Source organism: Rhinoderma darwinii, chromosome 3 (genome assembly GCF_050947455.1).
Source record: "Rhinoderma darwinii isolate aRhiDar2 chromosome 3, aRhiDar2.hap1, whole genome shotgun sequence".
NCBI classification, from domain to species: domain Eukaryota; kingdom Metazoa; phylum Chordata; class Amphibia; order Anura; family Rhinodermatidae; genus Rhinoderma; species Rhinoderma darwinii.
Genome location: NC_134689.1, coordinates 109,277,279 through 109,298,990, shown reverse-complemented (window position 1 = coordinate 109,298,990; position 21,712 = coordinate 109,277,279). Strand labels below are relative to the sequence as shown.

The 21,712-nt window shown below is 40.1% G+C and overlaps 1 protein-coding gene across 1 annotated transcript in view; it reads left to right on the top strand.

Moving 5' to 3' along the window:
• ARHGAP26 (Rho GTPase activating protein 26) overlaps positions 1–21,712 on the top strand; it is a 467,460-nt gene that overhangs the window by 309,374 nt on the left and 136,374 nt on the right. Inside the window, exon 19 of the mRNA XM_075856546.1 lies at positions 14,059–14,197. Coding sequence (XP_075712661.1) covers positions 14,059–14,197 — 139 coding nt within the window. The remainder of the gene's footprint in view (positions 1–14,058; positions 14,198–21,712) is intronic.

Here is a 21,712-nt window from a genome sequence, read left to right as displayed (position 1 = left end):
GTCCATTCTGCACTTGAGAAAGAACAGCTCCTAATCCTTTTAAACTTCCATCGGTACACAAAACAAATGGTAGAGAGTAATCTGCATACGCCAAGACAGGAGCACCAGTTAGTCGTCTTTTTAACTCTTGGAAGGCTTGTTCAGCCTCTATTCCCCAAGTGATACTTCTCTTATGATCGACTCCCGGTTTGGTTCCATTCAGTAACACATATAGGGGAGCAGCCACCTTAGCAAAATTCTGTATGAACCGTCTGTAATATCCAATCAGTCCTAGGAAACTTCTAAGCTCTGTTACTGTCTTTGGTACCGGCCATTGTTGCACGGCTCGTACTTTGGCATCCATTGGTTGTACACCGTCTCTAGTAACCACGTGTCCCAGGTACTCAATTCTTTCTTTAAACAAGTGACATTTTCCCGGTTTTAGTTTTAGACCATGTTCTTCGATACGCGTAAGTACCACTTTCAATCTTTCCAAATGTTCTGTGAAAGTGGCTGAGAAGATAATGATGTCATCTAGGTAGATGAGCAAACATTCAAAGTTTAAATCTCCCAAACAAACTTCCATCAAGCGCTGAAATGTAGCTGGTGCATTGGTTAGACCGAACGGCATTCTCAAAAATTCGTATAACCCCATAGGGGTGATGAATGCAGTCTTTTCTCGATCTTCTTCTGCAACTGGTACTTGCCAGTACCCACTGGCCAAATCCAGGGTAGAGAAGTATTTGGCCTTACCCAAAGCCAGCAAAGAGTCTTCTATTCGTGGTAAAGGGTATGCATCTCTGACGGTGCAGGCATTCAATCGCCGGTAATCTACACAGAACCGCAAGCTTCCATCTTTCTTCTTTACTAATACTATGGGAGAAGCCCATGGACTTTTACTGGGTCGGATAACATGACTGTCTAGCATGCGTTTTAGCAACACTTTGGCTTCTTGATAAAAAGCGGGCGGAATGGTACGGTATCGTTCTCGTACCGGGTGAGCATTTCCCGTATGTATTTCATGTTCTAAAGTTGTTGTCAACCCAAAGTCTGCTTCATTCTTGGAAAAAGCCTTGGAGTGCTCTCCTAACACTCCCGCCACTTCATCTATTTGTCTGGTAGTCAAATCCGTTCCTTCTAAAGGTATTTGCTCCAGTAATCGCCTCCCAATGGTGTCATTAGCTTGAGTGGTGGCTCGACACACTGTAACCACAGCTACACTTTCACAAGGATAACTCACTTGCCAATCTGAACGGCTTTCCACTTGTTCCTCCCTCACCGGAAACACTTCAGCTACTAGTTCCCGGGGAAATAAGGTTACATTTTGTTTCGTGATATTAACCACTCGTAATAATACTTGTCCAGCCTGCACCTTGCATATCGACCGGGCCACGGCTACTCCTTCTTTCTGCAGAGCTGATTCAATTAACACAGTGGTGCCCTTTAACACTTTATTAGTACCCACTGGCAAGGGTAACAACATTTCATGGCCTGCTGGTACTTGTATACTTCGAGAGGCTGGTATCTTAACCAGTCCTACCCTTCCAGGCCAATTTAACAGTTCTCCATTAATGCGACAATGTTTTAAAGTGCGCTGTAAAGCCATTTGAGAAGGTCGTTGAGTGGGTATTTGTTTCCAGTATTTTGGGCCCAGCTCTTGTGACATTACTCCATCTAAGTCCCGCAATATATTCATTCCTAGAATCACGGGAATTTCAGAGTCCATAGCTTTTTCTACTATGATAACCCCCTTTTTGTTCAAATCACGATTCCATATTGAAATGTCCATTTGTATAACTCCCAGGATAGGGATAGGTAAACTATTAGCTGCCTTGAGTCTTATCCAAGTGTCACTCTTCTCACATAACAAGGAAGGGAAATAAGTTTCAAACACAACTTTATCCATAGTGGTCACTTGAGATCCAGTATCGATTAAACATGACAACTCAACGCCATTGAATTTTGCTACGACGACGGGACATTCCCCCACTATATCTGTAGCATCTAACGCAGGGCATGTATCCGTGGACTCCCCTGTAGTTTGCCCCTCAACTACAGGTCGTTCTAGTTTAAATTCCTGCGATTGCTCTGATAGTGAGAACGCATGCAATTTCTAGCAATGTGTCCGGCTCGGCCACAATTATAGCAGATGGTAGGGTCTGGAGCATTCCTACCTTGATTCCTCCTATCTGCAAACGACTGTCTCTCTTGTGAGTATCGAACTGGAGTTCCAGGGTCAGGCTTATTAGTAATAGCGGCTTTCAACTCTCTCATGGCACCTTCCAATGACTCCATCCTTGCCTCCATGTCGGGGTTCTTCTTGGTTACAATTTCTGCTTGCCTGACCACCGTATCAGTGCTGGCCGATTCCTCTTTTTCCAATGCGATAGCTTCCGTCAATAATTGATGAATCGTCATATCTAGTTCTTTCTTTAACTTTTCCTTCAGAGTTCTCCTTAACGGTGGATTCTTGAGACCTATTACAAACTGATCCCGCAATACTACGTGTACATTGGTAAAGGACCCGGCTGATTGTTCTTCTTTACGTTGCAACATTGCCATTATTTCCTGTAATCCATTTGCAAACTGCGCCAGTGTCTCTTCTTCTTTCTGCTGGCGGGCAAAGAGTCGCTTCCTTATCATGCCCTCAGAGGACGTATCCCCATACACATCATCTAATAGCTGCCGAATTTGTTCGAAGGTTTGTCGGTGTCGTGCTGGCTGTAACAAAACGGTTTTCCTAGCTTCTCCTTCTAAGGTACTTAGCGCCAATTCTACTTTTAAATGTGGAGCGACATTACAGAGCCGTGCCGCTCCTTCCAGCCGTTCACTCCAATCTTCCAACAATAGATCAGATCCATTAAACTTTGGCAAATGATTTAAGAGGGCTCCCACCGGTATCATTGGATGGGTCACACTGGATGATAATGTTGTCTCGTCCATTGTATCTGCATCCATCCTGCCGACTACGCCAAGTTGTAATATGACTTTAAGGACAATAATTACTGACACCGGGATTATATTCGTTTTGTCTTTACTGAACATGCAGAAAATATGACAACAGTCAAAAACTTGAGCTCTAGGCAAAATATAACTGGTGCTCGGTAAACAATACAGTCTCTGCTTTTATCCGGCACTTCAATATAACACAGTCTCTTATAATCCGTAATGATTAAAATATGTTCTCTTTATCCGGTGCCTTAGGATAATAAAGTCTCTTAGCTTCCAGGTTTAGTGTAATGTGATCTTTGAGGTCCGGCAATGTAATACAATGCACTCTCTGATGATCCGGCACTTAATGGCTCTATGTTACCTTATGCTCAAAATGGCGTCTTCAGCTTCTTGCTCTAAACACTCTCTTCTTAACTTCAGCCGGATCTCCTTAACTTGGAACTCCAGTAAATGCGTGTCTGATACTTCACATTACTTATGCTCTGCTGCTGGCCAGAATGCTCTTTATCTTTTACAGTTATCTGAGTCACAATGTCTTCCTTACTTGCTACAGCTCTCTCAGTCCAGTCTCTGTCTCTTCCTGTCCAGCGCTTCTCAGACCTCTCCCCAGACACTTCCTCACTAGACCTCTCTTGTATATCACTCCACACACTAAACACTGTCAATGTACTAACCTCACAGCGCCCTCTAGTGGCCGGCCACAACCTCCCATTTCTCAATGCCATACAATCCTTTTGCTGGGTTACATGTATGCAATCATATTCAGTGTAATTTTGATTGACTGTTTCATATATGTTTTTTACATCATGAGATTCTTGTGACACAAACATGTTTACTTGTCATGTACAACCATGCCATGGTAGATCATCATTGTAGGACACCCTAATTTACTGGGATTATATCCCACACTGTTCCTTTTAGATCTCCTTATATTTTAACATTTGTAATTTTTGTGTTGTATGTCCCAATAAACTATTTTGTATTTTTTCATTACTAGTGTGGCATTTTGGCTTTTTTGGTTCTAATATGTATGTGTGTGTGTGTGTGTGTGTGTGTGTGTGTGTGTGTATATATGTGTGTGTGTGTGTGTGTGTGTGTGTATATATGTATGTATATATATGTATATATATATATATATATATATAATGTGTGTGTATATATAGCGATAGAAATGTGTTCCTGCAAAGTCCCACATTTATTTTTATGAATATTGAAATATATATCTTTAGCTAGCAAAGTGTTTATGCTTAGTTTATTTTAGGATGTGATTTCCTTTTTGTATGTTTTATTACTAGAATTGCATTTTTTGCACATTTCTGACCTGTTGCACTCAATTCTATAAAAGGAACACTCCGGTCAATCCAGCAGATGGAGTTTATATGTGTTCCTTACTTTTACATTCTAAACGATTTGCGCTTCCTGTTTTTTGCGGTTACAACATATATTTTCTAAATTGCAGCATTAAGTGACTGCTATCCCCATGACTCCAGTTTTTTTTTCAGTCCAGTAATTGAGCCTGACACATAGATATCAGTAGGCAGGTGTACACAGCACAAGGCCCTCCCAGACCAGAAAATGGAAAGCATTTACGTCATGAAGCCTGACTGACAGAAAAATGAGGGATTTATACATCTTACCATTATCCAAGCCCCATCATCGCTGGTGTCCTATTAGTAGGAGGGTTGTCATCATTGTAAAATCATACGTTTCTGTTTGGGTACGTTTCCTAAACTGACAATGAAGTGGCTCAGGACCGCACTGTTTTGATATGGCAGCACAATATTACCCTGGTGTCCCCCTAGTAAGTCGCAGCTGTAGTCTGTAATGGCACCATTCAGGCATATAAAACAATGGGTGCTAGTTGAAATTTTTTATTTTGGACTTGAGCAACTCTTTAATATGTTTGATTATGACTTGTAATACTGACATTATACCTGAATTCATGCATATAATTTTTAGGATCTGTTCACACTTGCATCCATTCTTTTCCATCAGGGATCTGTCATTTTAGCAGAGTATGCTAAGGTATTCTTTCAAGTAAGAAAAAGAATAACGGCTGCTTTATAAGTAAAGAGGCGTCAACAATAACCGAACATGAGGGATCAGTCAAAGAGGTCATGAGGGGTTAGGATCCATTCGGTGACTCTGCCACAGATTCTGTCACGTTTGATGACTAAAATAGTACAGCATGCAGACCTTTTTCATGTAAAATGACTGATACCACAACGGAACCCGATGGACCCTATTATGTGTCAATGGGGTCCGTCGGACGCCTTTTGTGTCCATCGTGCGACAATTTGACGAAGAATTGACTAGTGCAGATGTAAACCGAGCCTAAATGCGGATCCATCATGGATTCTGTAAAAAATTAAAACCATGACGCCAGTATGAACAAAGCCTGTTCACGTCAGCGTTGGCTTTCCGTTGAGGGGTTCCGTTTGAGGTTTCTGTCGTGGAACACCACAACGGAAAGTCAAACCGGAACCACAGCTTCAGTTTGCATCACCATTGATATCAATGGTGACGGGAACATTGCTAATGGTTTCTGTTTGTCACCGTTCCAGCAGGTTTCCGGTTTTTCAACGGAATCAATAGTGCAGTCGACTGCGCTATTCAGTCACAAAATCGGAAACCTGCCGGAATGGTGACAAACGGAAATCATTAGCAATGTTTCTGTCACCATTGATATCAATGGTGATGCAAACGGAAGCTAAGGTTTCTGTGTGACATTCCGATTCGGTGTTCACCCGACTGAAACCTCCAACGGAACCCCTGAACGTAAAGCCAACGCTAATGTGAACCGGCCCTTAGTTCCTGTGTTTTTTGTTTTTATTTTGTGAGCCACACATGCTTGCCAGCAGTCTTAACAGGGCTGTCCCCACAAACAACTAGGCCCCTAGCCCCCAAGCTGTTGGAAAGTTTTTTTATTCGAGAATATCAACATTAACATGAAAAAATATAAAGTTATTGTAAATCTGTTTCATTCTCATAAACTGCTAATCAGTTAAAACATGCATTGAAGCTCAAAGCTGTATTCCAATTTAGTTTGGTTGCCACTATAATCATTTAAGTTTGTTGACTGGCACAGTCCTTTTTCTTTATTACTTCTTCTTGAGATTATTAGACATGTACTATGTATGATGTACACTTCCCAGATATTGAACAAGCAGGGGATGCTGGGATATATGAGCTGAGCAGTCTGTATAATTGTGAATGCAATTGTGGATAATTACGGGCCTAGCCCCGTAATTAATCATATTATTATGGCCACAAATCTAGGCCCAGCCACATGTCTTATGACACAAAGTTGTAGCATCATGGGGATCTATACTGCCAAAATTGCAAATTGCCATAAGTTTTTACAAATAAGTTACTCCTAAGGGTATGTTCACACGCAAGATCAAAAACAGCTGAAAGTTACGGAGCTGTTTTCAAGGGAAAAGGCCTCTGATTTTCAGCCGTTTTAGAAGCTGAAAATGTTATTGAGGCGTTTTTTCTAGACTTTTATGGAGCTGTTTTTCCATTGACAAAATTAAAAACGGCTCAGGAAATGACATGCTCCTTTTTACGGGGCGTTTTTTATGCGCCGTCATTTAAAGCTGCGGCGTAAAAACTGCTCCCTTTGAACGTGGTGCCGTTTTTCCCGTTGAATTCAATTGGCATATTTGCAGGTCGTTTAGCTATGATTTTTTCATGCGTATTTCAGCGGGTTTACACACAGCATGTGAAGATACCCTAAGGGCAACAACACTTTTTTTTTTTTTTTCTCTGAAACCAATTTGTTACGTGATGATCATAGTCATATACGTATTTCATATGCATAAAAAGATAATATACGTAAAAAATTAATTGTGGCAAATGAATACGTAGTAATTCTGCTCACAAATCACACGATCGCCAACTGTCTCTAATCCCTGGGCACATCCTATTGTTGTAGAGATTGTAGCCTGTGGAATTTTCCTCCTCTTAGTATTTAGAATAAGTTTTTATTATTTGTTTGCATTGAAAAATGGGGAAAATTGTAATAGCCACATTTGAAATTGCATATACTCGAGGCTTATTGCTGTCAAAGGTGACTTGCAGGGCATCAGTAGTTTATGCATTGTTGTTTTTTATTATTATTATTATTATTATTATTATTATTATTATTGGAATAATTTAGATCACTGTTTGGAGATTTCGTCTGAATTTGACGTTTGTCTTTTTCTATTGATCATTGTCAAAAATGCAAATTACATCCGCTGCAACTCAGTGCTGTTGACCAATAAGAAGAATTCCAAGGGTGTGTATACTTTTAATAGACTATGCAATATTTATTTTTCCCTGCTGCCTACTGTGGCTAGCCTGGGGACATGCAGAATGCTATAGACGGCATAATTATGGGCTGCATTACAAAAGCATTAAAACTTTTTATTTTTTAATAATTTCAAGTATTGGACTACGTGTCTGTTATGTAAAGTCTACCATGAAGTGTGAAGTCGCTGTCTCAGTGTGTATTTTCACAGCTTTGTTAAAATGCATCTCATTTCCTTGGTGCCACTGTGATAATCAAGAGCTAAGCCTATTACTTTAGGTGCTTATGAGACAACTCCAAGCAGCAGCCCTGCGGATTATCATGCACAAAGTACACTGGTTCTGTGCTGATTGAATCCGCAGATTGTCAGCGGTAGACACAATGATCGAGCTATCCAATATCAGCTGACCTATATCACTCACAGTTAAAAGCAAGCCAGAGTTCATTACATTGAAGTAGCTCAGCCGCAGAACTAAATTGATTATCATTGCTCTCAAATTAAATTAACATCTGACATGTACATAGATGCTGTTTATTGTGAAGTTTAGATTTGTGTGGTTTGGTGGGTTAATTAATTCGCCGCTTTTAATAGAGTGACGGATTTCTTCTTGTGAGGTGATTTTAAGCTGTTTAGGAATAACCTCATGGGGGTCAAGTATGGAAAGTTTGAGGAGGTTTCAGACTTGTAGTAGATAAAAGGCTTTGGACTTTATAAGGCTTTTTCCATAAATAACATCTAATTTTGATGTTTAATTTCTAATTTTGTAATTAGTATTGCGAAATACTTTTTATTTATTTTTTTGTTTTATTACTTTTGATTGAATGGGTCATCAAAAAATAACATATTTATAAGCAGTTTTTAAAATATAAACATATTTTTTAAAATCAGGTTGTTTTTTTGGATACTGGAGCGTTTACAATAAGCTGATGCTTCCTGTTTTCTGTAGTTCACTTGTCCGCTTTTCTTTATAGCCTGTGTAAGAATAAGCAGAGTGGCGAGGTCTGGAAACGGATTGGAGTCCAGTAGCTCAAACAATCTGGAATGTGGGAGATATTAGCAAGAATAGTCAATTAACAGTCTAGATTCGGCACAGAGATAAGTGGACACACTTTGTAGAGTTAGGCAGCAATGAACTAGACTTGAGGCAGGGTGCTCAATAATTTGGCAAGGAGGAAGTATATAGGCTTATATAGGAACCCAAATGGGATAGATTAATCAGGTAATCCAGAAAGGAATCTCAGGAGAACCTATACAATAGATTCAGTAATCGATGTCCAGCAACACCCATGGCTCAATGAGAAGAGCTACTGCCTGGGACACAGGAGTTTCTGGTTTCAAATTCAGAACCTGTCGCCTCATCATCGGCTCTATTGTGGGCTAATGACCTCATGGAGACTGTAATTATCTATGACATTTCTCTGTCAATTGACTCCCATTCATTTGATTGACTGTAAAACACACACACAACCTGCTGCATTGTCTATGCGGATAATATAGGAGGGAACTGTTCGCATCCAAAATTGGCTCCTACAGTAAGTAAAAAAGAAAAAAAATGCTACAACACTTTCATTTTTTAAAGGGAACACAAAAGCATTATTTCTCTTTTGCACATGATGATTGAAACGCTGTGGCAATATACAGTACAACGCATGTGGATGAGGTTTTAAAAAAAACCCATCCAAATGTATCTAAAAAATATGCGCAGAATTGAGTACATGCTGCTGCTTTTCTTATCCGCTATATATCATATTTCACCCTTTGCAATACATAGACTAATATCCGCACCAAAATCTGCATCAAAATTTACAATGAAAAAGGAAATCTGTTTATGAAACTAGATTAAATCCATGAGACATTCCCTACATAGGGTAGCTAGACCACAAAACTAGGCCATGTTTACACCGCATATTTTCATGCATATTTTGGAGCGCCAAACTCTAATATTACGCTCTGAAATAGACTTGAAATTCTCTTGCAAACCGCTTCCCTTTGATTTCAATGGGAAATCTGCTGTGTTGCTCATGCGAGTCGTATTTTTACACTGCTGGATTAAAAAAAATGTCTTGGAAAAATAAGCTTTGTAAAAAATAATTGACATGTCACTTCTTGAAGTGTTTGATAAGCCGATTTTTCCATTAAGGTTTACTTAAACGCCTCAAAATATGCCTAAAACAACGCTTGCGAAAATCCACTCCAAATACGCCTGGATTTTAGAGGCTGTTTTCTCTTGAAGCCAGCCTGAACATATGCCGTGTGAACAGGGCCCAAGACTTTTCGTCAGTGTATTGGAGTTGCTTATACAATGCAGTTGCTGCGATCTGTCTGCATTGATTAACCCTTTAAGGACGTGGACTAGTTGGCATGGTCAGGACGAAGCCCCATTTTTCAAATCTGGTGTCTTCCCTTTACTCACAAGTTAGTGGTAATATTTGGTCAATACATTCAGTGTTTATTTGTGAAAAATACCAACATTTTGAGAAAATTTGCAAAAATTTTAATTTTTCTAAATTTAAAGAGGCTCTGTCACTAGTTTATTAATTCCCCATCTCCTAACTAATCTAATATGTGCTTTGCTGCTGATAACTACAGTGTGATTTTGTTTTAAAAAACAACATTTATTTGTAAAGTTATGAGCATTTTTCTAAATATGCTAATTTGTCTCTAATAGCCAAATAGGAGGTGACTCTTTCTATTCACCGTGGGCGGTGTAATGTTTTCTGTATGATGCTGTCCAATTGTCGTACAGCTTCTCCCCCTTCCCTGCCTAGCAACACAGCCTGATCATTTAGTATACATCTTCTATTCCTGTCTGTGTTTTCAACTGATGATATCTCCGGTTGTTTCACAGCTAGAACTGCGATCCTGGTGTCATATGAAAGTTTATAATCTCCTCTTTTATATGCTCACCAGATGCTGTTCTAGGTGGTCCACAGCCTGAGATATGGCTGTTTGAAGTGATGCCTCTTTTCCTCCAGCCTCACTCTCTCATACTGTGTGAAGCAGCTTCATGCTGATAGGACACCGTCAGAGGCGGTGAGGTAGCTCCGCCTCTGGAGAATCGCTGGTGTTGACACCCACTTGTCTAATAAAGGCTCATTTACATATTTAGAAAAAAAGCTCATAACTTTTAAAATAATAAAGAGTTGGGACACTATTTTCACTAGCATTATCAGGATGACCGTGCCTAGATTAGGTAGGAGATAGGGCATTACTAAATTAGTGACAGATCCCCTTTAAATGTATCTGCTTGCAAGACCGATAGTAATACCACACAAAAAAGTTACTAGTTTACATATCCCATATGTCCACTTTGTTTGCATTGTTTTTTGAACGTCCTTTCATTTTTCTAGGAGGTTACAAGGCTTAGAACTTTCGCAGCAATTTCTGACATATTTTCAAGAAAATTTCAAAAGCCTTTGGATTTTTTTAAGGGACCAGTTCAGTTCAATTTCTTAACACTTGAGGTGTTTTAAGGGAACTAAAGAAAAATGGAGGTGCAATTTACAAATTTCATTTTTTTTTCTTTCAGAAAATCCAGTTTTAATCCACTTTTTTCTGTAACACAATGTTTTACCAGAGAAACACAACTCAATATTTATTGCCCAGATTCTGCAGTTTTTTAAAAAAAATATCCCACATGTGGCCCTAGTGTGCTACTGAACTGAAGGACAGGCCTCAAACAAAAGAGCACCTAGTGGATTTTTGGGCCTCCTTTTTATTACAATACCTTTTAGGCTCCATGTCAGGTTTGAATAGGAATTGTGGAGCCAAAACAGTGGACATACCCCCAAAAAGACACAATTTGGCAACTACACCCCTAAAGGAATTTATCAAGGGGTATAGTGAGCATTTTAACCCCACATGTTTTTTGCTGATTGTAGTGGAATTTGGCAATGAAAATGAAAATCAATGTTTTTTTCTAATTAAAATGTAGTTTTAGCTCCAATTTTTCCTCTTTCAGAATAAATAAAGGAGAATAAGCACCCCAACATTTGAAAAGCAATTTCTGCTGATTACAGCAATATACCATAAGAGGTCATAAACGGCTGTTTGGACACATGGTAGGGCTCAAAAGGGAAGGAGCACCATTTTGCTTTTGGAGCTCAAATTTTGCTGGAATGGTTTTCGGGGGCCTTGTCCGAATTCCCCATTTGTGAAACTACACCCCCATAAGGAATCTATCTAGGGTTATAGCTTTTAGACCCCACAGGTCCTTTGCAGATTTTTTGGGAATTAGGCAGTAAAAATTAATATCAACATTTTTTTCCACTAAGGAGTTGAATTTTTTTCATTTTCACAACGGATAAAGGAGAAAAAGCACCCGAACATTTGTAAATGCAATTTCTTCGGCAATACCATACATATGGTCATAACCTTCTGTTTGGACACACGGCCGGGCTCAGAAATGCAGGAGTGCTATTTGGCATGCAGCTTTTGCTGGCTTGGTTTTTGCGCACCAGATCGAAATGGAAATCCCTAAGGTACCAGAGTACAGTGGAAGCCCCCAAGAAGTGACCCCATTTTGGAAACTACACCCCTCGAGTTATTTATCATTTACCTGGACATATGACAGTGCTCAGAAGTAAAGAGCACCATGCTCTGTTGAGGTCTGTTTTAGTGATTTTCACCGATTTGTCCCACAATTGCAGGGCTCTGAGATCAAATAGTAAAACAAACCCCTTAGGACCCATGCACATGACCATAAAATCACCCATAAGTATGGACCGTAATTACAAGCCCATTCCGTTCTATTGGCTGCGGACACCTTTCCGTATCGCTACGGATGGGTGTCTGTGCCGTAGAACTTTTCCGGGAATTATGGAGTATGTCCGTTTTTTGTGTTTTACATTGTATGGGAGCACGGCCTGAAAATGCGGGGGGCCGTCAGCAGCCAGCCATTACGGGCACGGCCATGTGCATGGGGCCTTAGACGTGACCCTTATTTTGGAAACTACACCCCTTAAGGCATTTTAAGGGGTGTAGTGAGCATTTTGCCCCCACAGATTTTTTTCATATAATGGGATAAATGTAATAATATTTCACAGTTGTGTGGCCAGTGTCGCACTGATAAATCCCTGCTATTACAACAGTGTGTCAGCTGTCAGCTGTATGTTACAGCTAAGTCCTGGACTGCATCTGAGATACTAAGCTTGGCACATAGTACAATAATGCAGTGTTTAGCCCAGAGGCACTGTCGTCCTATGTGCTAGTAATAATTCCCTTTGCACTCAGTAACACCATTGTAACACACCAAGAATGATTTGTGCATTGTATGGTGATATTAGATCTAGTAGGTTTTCCTTGGCTGTTCTTTTACATACAGCATGTTTATTCTGGGGCATCTATTTTTTTCCCCACCTCTGTAATCCATTTATGCCTTGCATGGTCTGTTCTGTCCTTATAGTGATTTACAATACAGCACAGAGGTTAGGTGTACTGCAGATGTGGGGTCAAATAATGTCATTATGGCTATAGTGTTTTAGGAGAAATTAAATGTTCTGATTTGTTCATGTATCCTTTGATCGATCATCAGGAGTGCGTATCCATTCGGATTTCTGCTATGGACCACTGATCTATATGCTATACTGGTTTGCACATATTCTTTTCTGCTTTGCTCAGCTGCATAAGTAGCACTTACTGCACTGACAACCACCTCCATTATGTACTCTTGCTGTACCCATAAATTAACTTTGGCAGTGATCATTGGGGACAGTAAGGGACTGCTGATTTTCTGTGGCTTACTAACACAAGACCTCTGTGTTTACTTTGTGTCCTCCAGACAAATGTTTAAACCATTGAATAATTTTGGCATAGACTTATATGGGTGTGCTACATATATGTGTTATTTGTAAATCTCTTCACCTTTAGCAGCTAAGGCTATGTTCACACTGAGTTTTTTTGCAGGCGGAATTTCTGCCTCAAAATTCTGTTTGGAAGTTTGAGGCAGATTTTCCTCTCCCTACACACCGCGAAACCTAACGCTGCGAAATACGCTTTCTCTGCCTCCCATTGATGTCAATGGGAGGAGTAAACGCCCGAAGATAGGGCAAGTCGCTCCTTTCTCCCGCAAGACGGTTTTACCACTTGCGGGAAAAAGACGCCTCCGCCTCCCATTGAAATCAATGGGAGGCATTTTCGGGCCGTCAAAAAACTCAGTTTGGACATAGCCTTAACTTTTTTTTAGTTCCCTAGTGGCAGACGTTATTTTTCTTTTTAAAAATGTTAGGAAAAAGTATGACATGAAACAGCTGGGTTTTCCTTTACCTAATATGGCACTAATATTGAGGTTTTAAAACCCCAAAGGACTGCACTTTTTTGGAATGACCACAGGGGAACATTTTTGTGAAGTTCACTACACTGCGATATTTCCGACCGGATTTTCTGTACGAAAAGTGCAGTGTTTTCACAAGAGACATTTGCATACTGCAGATTGAGATTCGCACCGCAGGTCAATTTCCACACTTATCTGCTGATTTTTCTTTTTTTAGGCAGTGTGTGCAGAAGATTTCTTCAAATCTCATCCACTTTGCTGCTATTGTAATACGCTGTAGAATTTCCACACAGAAAATGCGTTTGGAAATTCTTCAGTGTTTAAGCTACATTTGAACATACCCAAATTGTTTCTTTTGATCATCTTAATCTGTCCTTGGACGTAGCCATGGAAGTCAAAAACCTTTGTTTTTTACATTGCCGGCTGTATTGAGAGAACTGAAAAATGTAATGTAGCTAATTGCCTTTTTTGTTTTCATTCCTTTTTCATTTGTTAGCTTTGTGTCATTTCCCCTCTGTTTTTTATAACCAGCTAACCTCTTGAATCTTATTTTATTTATAGATGTTTTCCACAGTGCCGGAGATGCCACAGACAAACTCCCAGCTGCATTTGTCTCGTAAAAGGAGCACTGACTCAAAGCCGCCTTCCTGCAGCGAGAGGCCCCTTACGCTTTTCCACACAGCACATTCCGCAGAAAAAGGTATGTCATCCCACCCCACCGGAGTCTAGATATTGTAAATGGCTATATTTTTGTTTTTTATCTGCAATCTATTCCAATTGTGTATTCAATTCCATAATAGTTTTAACCGGTTCCTGACCGCTAGCTGTCTATTTACGACTGGCAGTCGGGGGCCTTAAAACCTGCGCCATAGACTATTTACGGCGTAGGTTTTAGGTTGCTGCCCGAGCGATCGGGCAGCTGAATGTTGGGTCTCCGGCAGTCAGTGACTGCCGGGGACCCTGAGGAGAAGATAGAAGCTGCTTTCTGATCTCTTCTACACAGCGCTCAATAAGCGCGGTGTATATGAATAGAGGCAGCGGCGATCATGTGACTGGTCACATAATCGCCGAGATGCCGTTAGTGGCAGACTGCTGCTGGGTCTTACTAGACCCAGCACAGCCCTATTAGTGACAATAGTCATTATAAGGGTATGTTCACACGGAGTGTTTTCAGACGTTTTTCGGACGTAAATGATTGGAAACAGAACTCCTCCAAACATCTGCCCATTTATTTCAATGGGAAAACGGAGTTCTGTTTTGACGGGGCATTTTTTACACGGCCGTTTTTCAAAACGGCCGCGTAAAAGAACAGCCGTGAAATAGAAGTGCATGTCACTTCAACCGTTTTTCATAGACTCTAGAGAAAAACCGCTCCAAAAAACGGTCGTTAAAAACGCAGCGAAAAACGCGACTTTGCCGCCCGCAAATCGTGGGACATGCACGTGGCCGCCGCCATTGTTTTCAATGAGCCCAGACCGCAGAAGACGGCAGTATTAGGACATGCCCGTTCTTTCTGCGGTGCGGGTTCCCGGGCCATGCAAAGACCGCAAAAACTACGGTCGTGTGCATGGCTCCATAGAAATGAATGGGGCCGCAATTCTCCCGTGGATTTTCGGGGGAATTGCGGCCACAAAAACACGTTTGTGTGAATGGGGCCTAAGAGGGCTGATTTCCCCTGTAACTGGGGCTGCTGTAATATTCACGCGCGTCGCACGGACCTATGTTAGTCAATGGGGCCATTCATACTGTCAGTGATTTTCACGCAGCGTATGTGCGCTGCGTAAAACTCACGGCATGTCCTATATTTGCCCGTTCTTCGCGCATCACGCACCCATTGAAGTCAATGGGTGCGATAAAACCGCGCACGGCACACAGACGCACTTCCGTGTGCCGCGCGTGATGCGCGCTACAGTAGTCAAAACTATGAATAAAAACAGAAAAGCACATACGTGCTTTTCTGTTTACAAACATAAAAACAGTGTCATAATGATGGCGGCTGCACGAAAATCATGCAGCCACGCATCATATGCTCATGACACACGGAGCTTTTGTGGACCTTTTGTGCGCGCAAAACGGCGCATTTTTTGCGCGCGCAAAACGCACACGCTCGTGTGAATCCGGCCTTACAGTGGAAAAACATGGTGTAAAAAAGGCCTTTTCTGACCATTTTTTAGGGACAGACCATAATAATAAAAAAATAAAAGTAAAATAAAGTGCAAAACAAATTAATAATAAATACACATAAAATACCCACCCCAAAAAAAACCTCTTCACCCCTCCCGCCAATCATTGTCATAACGCTAGCCCTGAGCCAATTACCCTAAAATAGACATGTAATCTATTAAAATTTACGGTAGACAAGGACTATCACAAATAAAAGGCCTATTTTAGGGTAAACTATATAACAATAATTATGTTATTACCAGAACAAAACTTTAAAAAAAACTTATTTTTTTTACTATTCTTTTCAAACTTTAAGCCTAAAAATTCTAAAATAGCAAAAAAGATGTGTATAAAAATTATAAAAAAAAGAAACCTGCATTGACTACAGAAAAAACATTGCAAAAATCACGTCGCTATTCCAACAAAAGTTATAGGTGTTTAACGAACGCGTGCTAAAAATGGTTAAACAGTGTCTGGTCCTGGAGGATCAAAATAGCCCGGCCCTGAACCGGTTAATATCCATCCATTGCTAATTTGATATAGGGCAATATGCTGGTGTATTCTTTTGAGGGAACTTTATTACATGTTTATCCATCATTTTTTTTAGTCCGTTTAAAATAAGACAATGTATTTATATTGGCATGCTGCTTTAAAAAAATGAAATGTATTTGTCGTTTATTAGTTTCCCAGTTCATTGCCATTAAAACATCCAGTGTTAGAACGTGGTTTATTGGAAATCCCAATAGAGCAGGTGCAGGCATGCGTTTTCAAAATGATTTCTTAAAGGGAATGTGTTGCCAGCAAAACATGTTTTTTTTTTTTTTTAAACAATTAGTGTGTCGGTGATTAAACATTGTTCTAATTTTATTTATTTTTTTCACGAGTCAGGAAATATTATAAATTGGATTCAATTTATAATATTTCCCAGCACTGGTCACTAGATGGAGCAATTCCCAAAATTGCAGCATTGCATGTGGTAAAGCAACCACATTGCTTTATGCTGCAAAATTGGGAAAAAATCCCTCGCTCTAGTGGGCTCTCAGAATCCCCCCCTCCTTTATCCTGGCTAGTGCCGGGAGAAACGAGGGGTTTGAACGGTCTAACCTCCTACACTGTGTGTCGCCATTTTTTGAGCTAACACACAGTGTAGAAGGTTTACATACACTAGTAAACACACTGAAACACGAACATACATAGAAATCACTTACCTGCTCCAGTCGCCTCCGGTCCGTCCGCTCCGTCTGATGCTGCTGCTCCATGTGCACTATTCCGGAAGCCGCGACCGGAAGTAGTAATCTTACTGTCCGGCCACGACTTCCGGTCCGCAGGAAAATGGCGCCGGACGGCGCGCATTTCAAATTGGACTGTGTGGGAGCGGCGCATGCGCCGTTCCCACACACACGGCATACACCATAGTGGATGGAACGGGCCCCGTTCGCAGTCCCTATGGGACTGGAGCTGCCGTATTCCATGTCTGTATGTGTCGTTAATCGACATACAGAAATGGAAAAAAAAATGGCAGCCCCCATAGGGAAGAAAAAGTGTAAAAATAGAAAAAAGTAACACACAAATAAATATAAACGTTTTTAATAAAACCCTAACCTAAAACTGATATAAAAAAAAAACTTTGGGTGACACTGTTCCTTTAAGGCTGGGTTCACATTGCTTTACTTTTTTTTATTTTTTATTACCTATGCGTTTTAGAAACGGTTTCAGGTGTAAGCCCATGACTAGTAAATTGAATTTCATTACTAATACATGTCGTGTATGCAACTTTGTTCCTCGATTTTTATTTGCTCAATATAACTAACAAAACGGGGGTTTCCTTTTAAATATTTAGGAGGACAACTCTATTTAGGCTGTGTTTACATCTTTATATGAGGCTTCTCTGACCCCTTGGAGACCCAGCCAATTTTGGTCTTGTGGACACAGCCCATTTTTTCAAATCTGATGTCACTTTTCGTGGTAATAACTTTGCAAAGGTTCTACTTATCCAAGCAATTCTGAGATTTGTTTTCTCGTGACATATTGTACTTCATGTTGGTGGAAAAATGTGATCGATAAATTCAGTATTTATTTGTAAAAACCCTCAAAGTTTAGAGAAAATTTGCAAAAATTTGTATTTTTATAAGTTTAAATGTATCTGTTTGTAAGACAGATCATAATACCACACAAAATAGTTACTAGTTAACCTTTCCCATATGTCTACTTTTGTTTGCATCGTTTTTTGAACATCCTTTTATTTTTATAGGATGTTAGGAGGCTTTTAACTTTAGCCGAATTTTCTCAAATTTTTCAAGAAAATTTCCAAAACCTATTTTTTTAGGGACCAGTTCAGTTCTGAAGTGGCCTTGAGGGGTTTATATATTTAAAAAAAAAAAACAACCATTCACTCTATTTTAAAAACTGCACCCCTCAAAGTATTCAAAACAGCATTTAGAATTTTTTTTAACCCTTTGTGTTTCACAAGAATTACTGCAAAGTGGACGTGGAATTTACAAATTTCATTAGTTCTTTTTTTAGAAAATCCATTTTAATCCATCTTTTCTGTATCACAGAAGGTTTTACCAGAGAAACTCAACTCAATATTTATTGCACAGTTTCTGCAGTTCAGAAATATCCGACATGTGGCTCTAGTGTGCTACATGACTGAAATACTGGCCTCAGAAGCAAAGGACTACCTTGTGAATTTTGGGGCCTCCTTTTAATTAGAATATTTGAGGCACCGTGTCAGGTTTGAAGAGGTCTTGTGGTGCCAAAACTAGGAAAAGCCCCCAAAAAGAGACCATTTTGGAAACTACACCCCAAGGAATTTTATCAAGGTGTATAGTGAGCAATTTTACTAAATAATGTTTGCTAAATATATTGAAATTAGGCCGTGAAAATCAAAATGTACTTTTTTTTTCTCATAAAATGTAGTTTTAGCTCAGATTTTTTCATTTCATTTAGGAATAAAGGAGAAAAAGAAACCCAACCTTTGTAAATAATTTTCTCCCGAGTATGGCAATACCCCATATGTTGTCATTAACTGCTCCTTGGAAACACGGCAGGGCTCAGAAAGGAAGGAGCACCATTTGGCTTTTGGAGCTCAAATTTTGCTGTAATGGTTTTAAGGTGCCATGTCGCATTTGCAAAGCCCCCTGAGGGGCCAAAGACGTGGAATCACCTGAAAAGTGTCTCCATTTGGAAAACGACACCACTTAAGGAATTAATCTATGGGTATTGTGAGCATTTTTACCCCACAGGTTTTTTGCTGAATTCATGAATTAGGCAGTGAAAATGAAAAAAAACTTTTTTTTCTCCAAGAAAATTTGTAATTTTTTAATTTCCACAATGAAAAAGGAGAAAATGCTCCCTAAAATTTGTAACGCAATTTCTCCAGAGTATGGCAAAACCCTATATGTGGTCGTAAACTGCTGTTTGGACACATGGCAGGTTTCAGAAAGGAAGGAGCGCCATTTGGCTTTTGGAGCTCAAATTTTGCTGGAATGGCTTTCGGGTGCAATGACACATTTGCAAAGCCCCTGCGGGACCAAAATAGTGAAAACTCCCAAAAGTGACCCATTTGGGAAACTACACCCCTCAAGGAATCTATCTAGGGGTATGGTGAGCATTTAGACACCACAGGTCGTTTGCAGAATTTATTGGAATTAGGCTGTGAAAATGAAAATCTATATTTTGGTCCACTAAATTGTAGAATTTTTAAAATTTTTACAACAGATAAAGGAGAAAAAGAACCCCGACATTTGTAAAGCAATCTCTCCCGAGTACAGCAATATCCCATATGTGGTTTTAAACTGCTGTTTAGAGACACAGCAGGGCTCAGAAAGGCAGGAGCAATATTTTGCATGCAGATTTTGCAGGATTGGTTTTAAGGCGCCATGTTGCATTTGCAGAGGCCCTGAGATACCAGTACAGTAGAAACCCCTGAGAAGTGACTCAACTTTGGGAACCACACCTTCCAGTGCATTCAGCTAAGGGTGCAGTGAGAATTTTGACCCCATAGGTGTTTGCTATATTTTATTAGAATTAGTGAAAATGAAACATTTTAATTTTTTCCAAAAATATCCAGATTTAGCTCCCAATTTTTCCTTTTCACAAGGAATAGTTACTCAATATCTTCCGAGTAAGGCAATACCCTGTCTGTGGTCGTAAACTGCTGTTTGGGCACATGGCAGGGCTCAGAAAGGAAAGAACACCCTTTTGGCATTTGGAGCTCAGATTTTACAGGATTTCTGTTCGAGCGCAATGCTACATTTGCAAAGCCTTTGAGGTACCAGAGTACAGTTGAAACCCCCGAGAAGTGACCCCATTTTAGAAACTACACCCCTCAAGGCATTTATCATTTGCCTGGACATACGACAGGGCTCAGAAGTGAAAGAGCACTATGCGTATTTGAGTCCTATTTTGGTGATTTTCACAGCACTGGCCCACAATTGCAGGGCTCTGAGGTCAAATAGTGAAACAAACCCCCCAGAAGTGACACTATTTTGGAAACTACATCCTTCAAGGCATTTTTTTATGGGGTGTAGTGAGCATTTTGATATCACAGGTGTTTTTTATTAGAAATTAATGCACAGCGGATGGTGCAAAGTGAAATATATATTTTTTTCCACGAATAAGTAATTTCAGTATCCGATATGTAGTGCCCAGCTTGTGGCACTATAAAAAAAACAGCTCTCTCAATATTATGCCGTGTTTCCTGGCTTTAGATACACCCTACATGTTGCCATAATCTTTTGCTTGGACATAAGACGGGGTTCAGGAGTGAAAAAGTACCATGTTCATTTGAGGTCATTTTGGGCGATTTATACAGCTATGGCCGACTATTGCTGGGCTCTAAAGTCAAATAGTAAAACAAACCCCCAAGATACCAAATATGTGTACTTTTTTAAATGTTTTCTGTTTTTTCCTATAATAGAAGATTTATTATTTTGAGAAAAGACGTTTGTTGTTTTTTTAACTTATTTTTTTTGATCCCACAAGAAGGCATAAATCCCCAATTGCTATTCTAATACACTGCACTACATACGAAGTCCAGTGTATTATAGCTGTCAATTAGGTCCCGCATCTGGGCCATTGTTAGGCCTCCGGTTTCCATGGCAACCACCGGAACACCCCCCCCCCCCCGATGGCGAACGAATCAACTATATGTTGTGGTCGCAATTGACCACCGCATTCAGGGGATTAAACGGCAAGGATGGGACCTCAGTCTGGTCCCTGCAGTTACAGCAGAGTGTCCGCTGTGACATACAGCGGACACCCGCTGGTGATGGGGCAGGCTCCGCTTCTAAGCCTGCTCCATCACTGTTACGCGACAATGCGCTAAACCCTTGGCAGCAGACACATATTAGTGCATAACTTGTCGCCTAGGGATTAATGAAGCACTATTCTTTCCGTCAAACGACTGACACCACGACCGAACCGGACAGACGCTAATTTAAGTCAACGGGGTCTGTTATGCGACGGTGGTGTCCGTTGTGGGACAGATCCAGCACTGCATCGTGCTTTCCACGAGACAGATGTTAAGAGAGCCTTAGGTCACTTTCATGCAGCAGTGTTTTGGTCAGAATTTTGCTTTAGTATTGATAGCCAAAGCTAGGAGTGGAAAATACACAGAGAAAAAGTATAATGGACATCGTTATACCTCTTCCTTGTTATGGACCCTCACCTGGTTTTGGCTTACAAATACTGATGCAAATTATTGACCAAAAAAACCCACAAAACCTTATATTTCCCTAATCACAACTTCCGGCATTGTGTCTAACTCATCAAAACCTTTTTAAAATGACAGTGACCCTTTAAAGGGAATGTGTTGCCAGAAAAACATGTTTTTTTTAAAAAAATTAAACATTTAGTGTGTGGGTGATTAAACATTGTTCACATTTTTTTTATTTTTTTGCACGAGTCCATGTAATATTATAAATTATTTCTAATTTATAATACTACCCATTTTTGGTCACTAGATGGAGCTGTTCCCAAAATTGCAGCATTGCAACATTGGGTTAAAAGCCCTCGCTCTAGTGAGCTCTCAGCATCCCCCCCTCCTTTA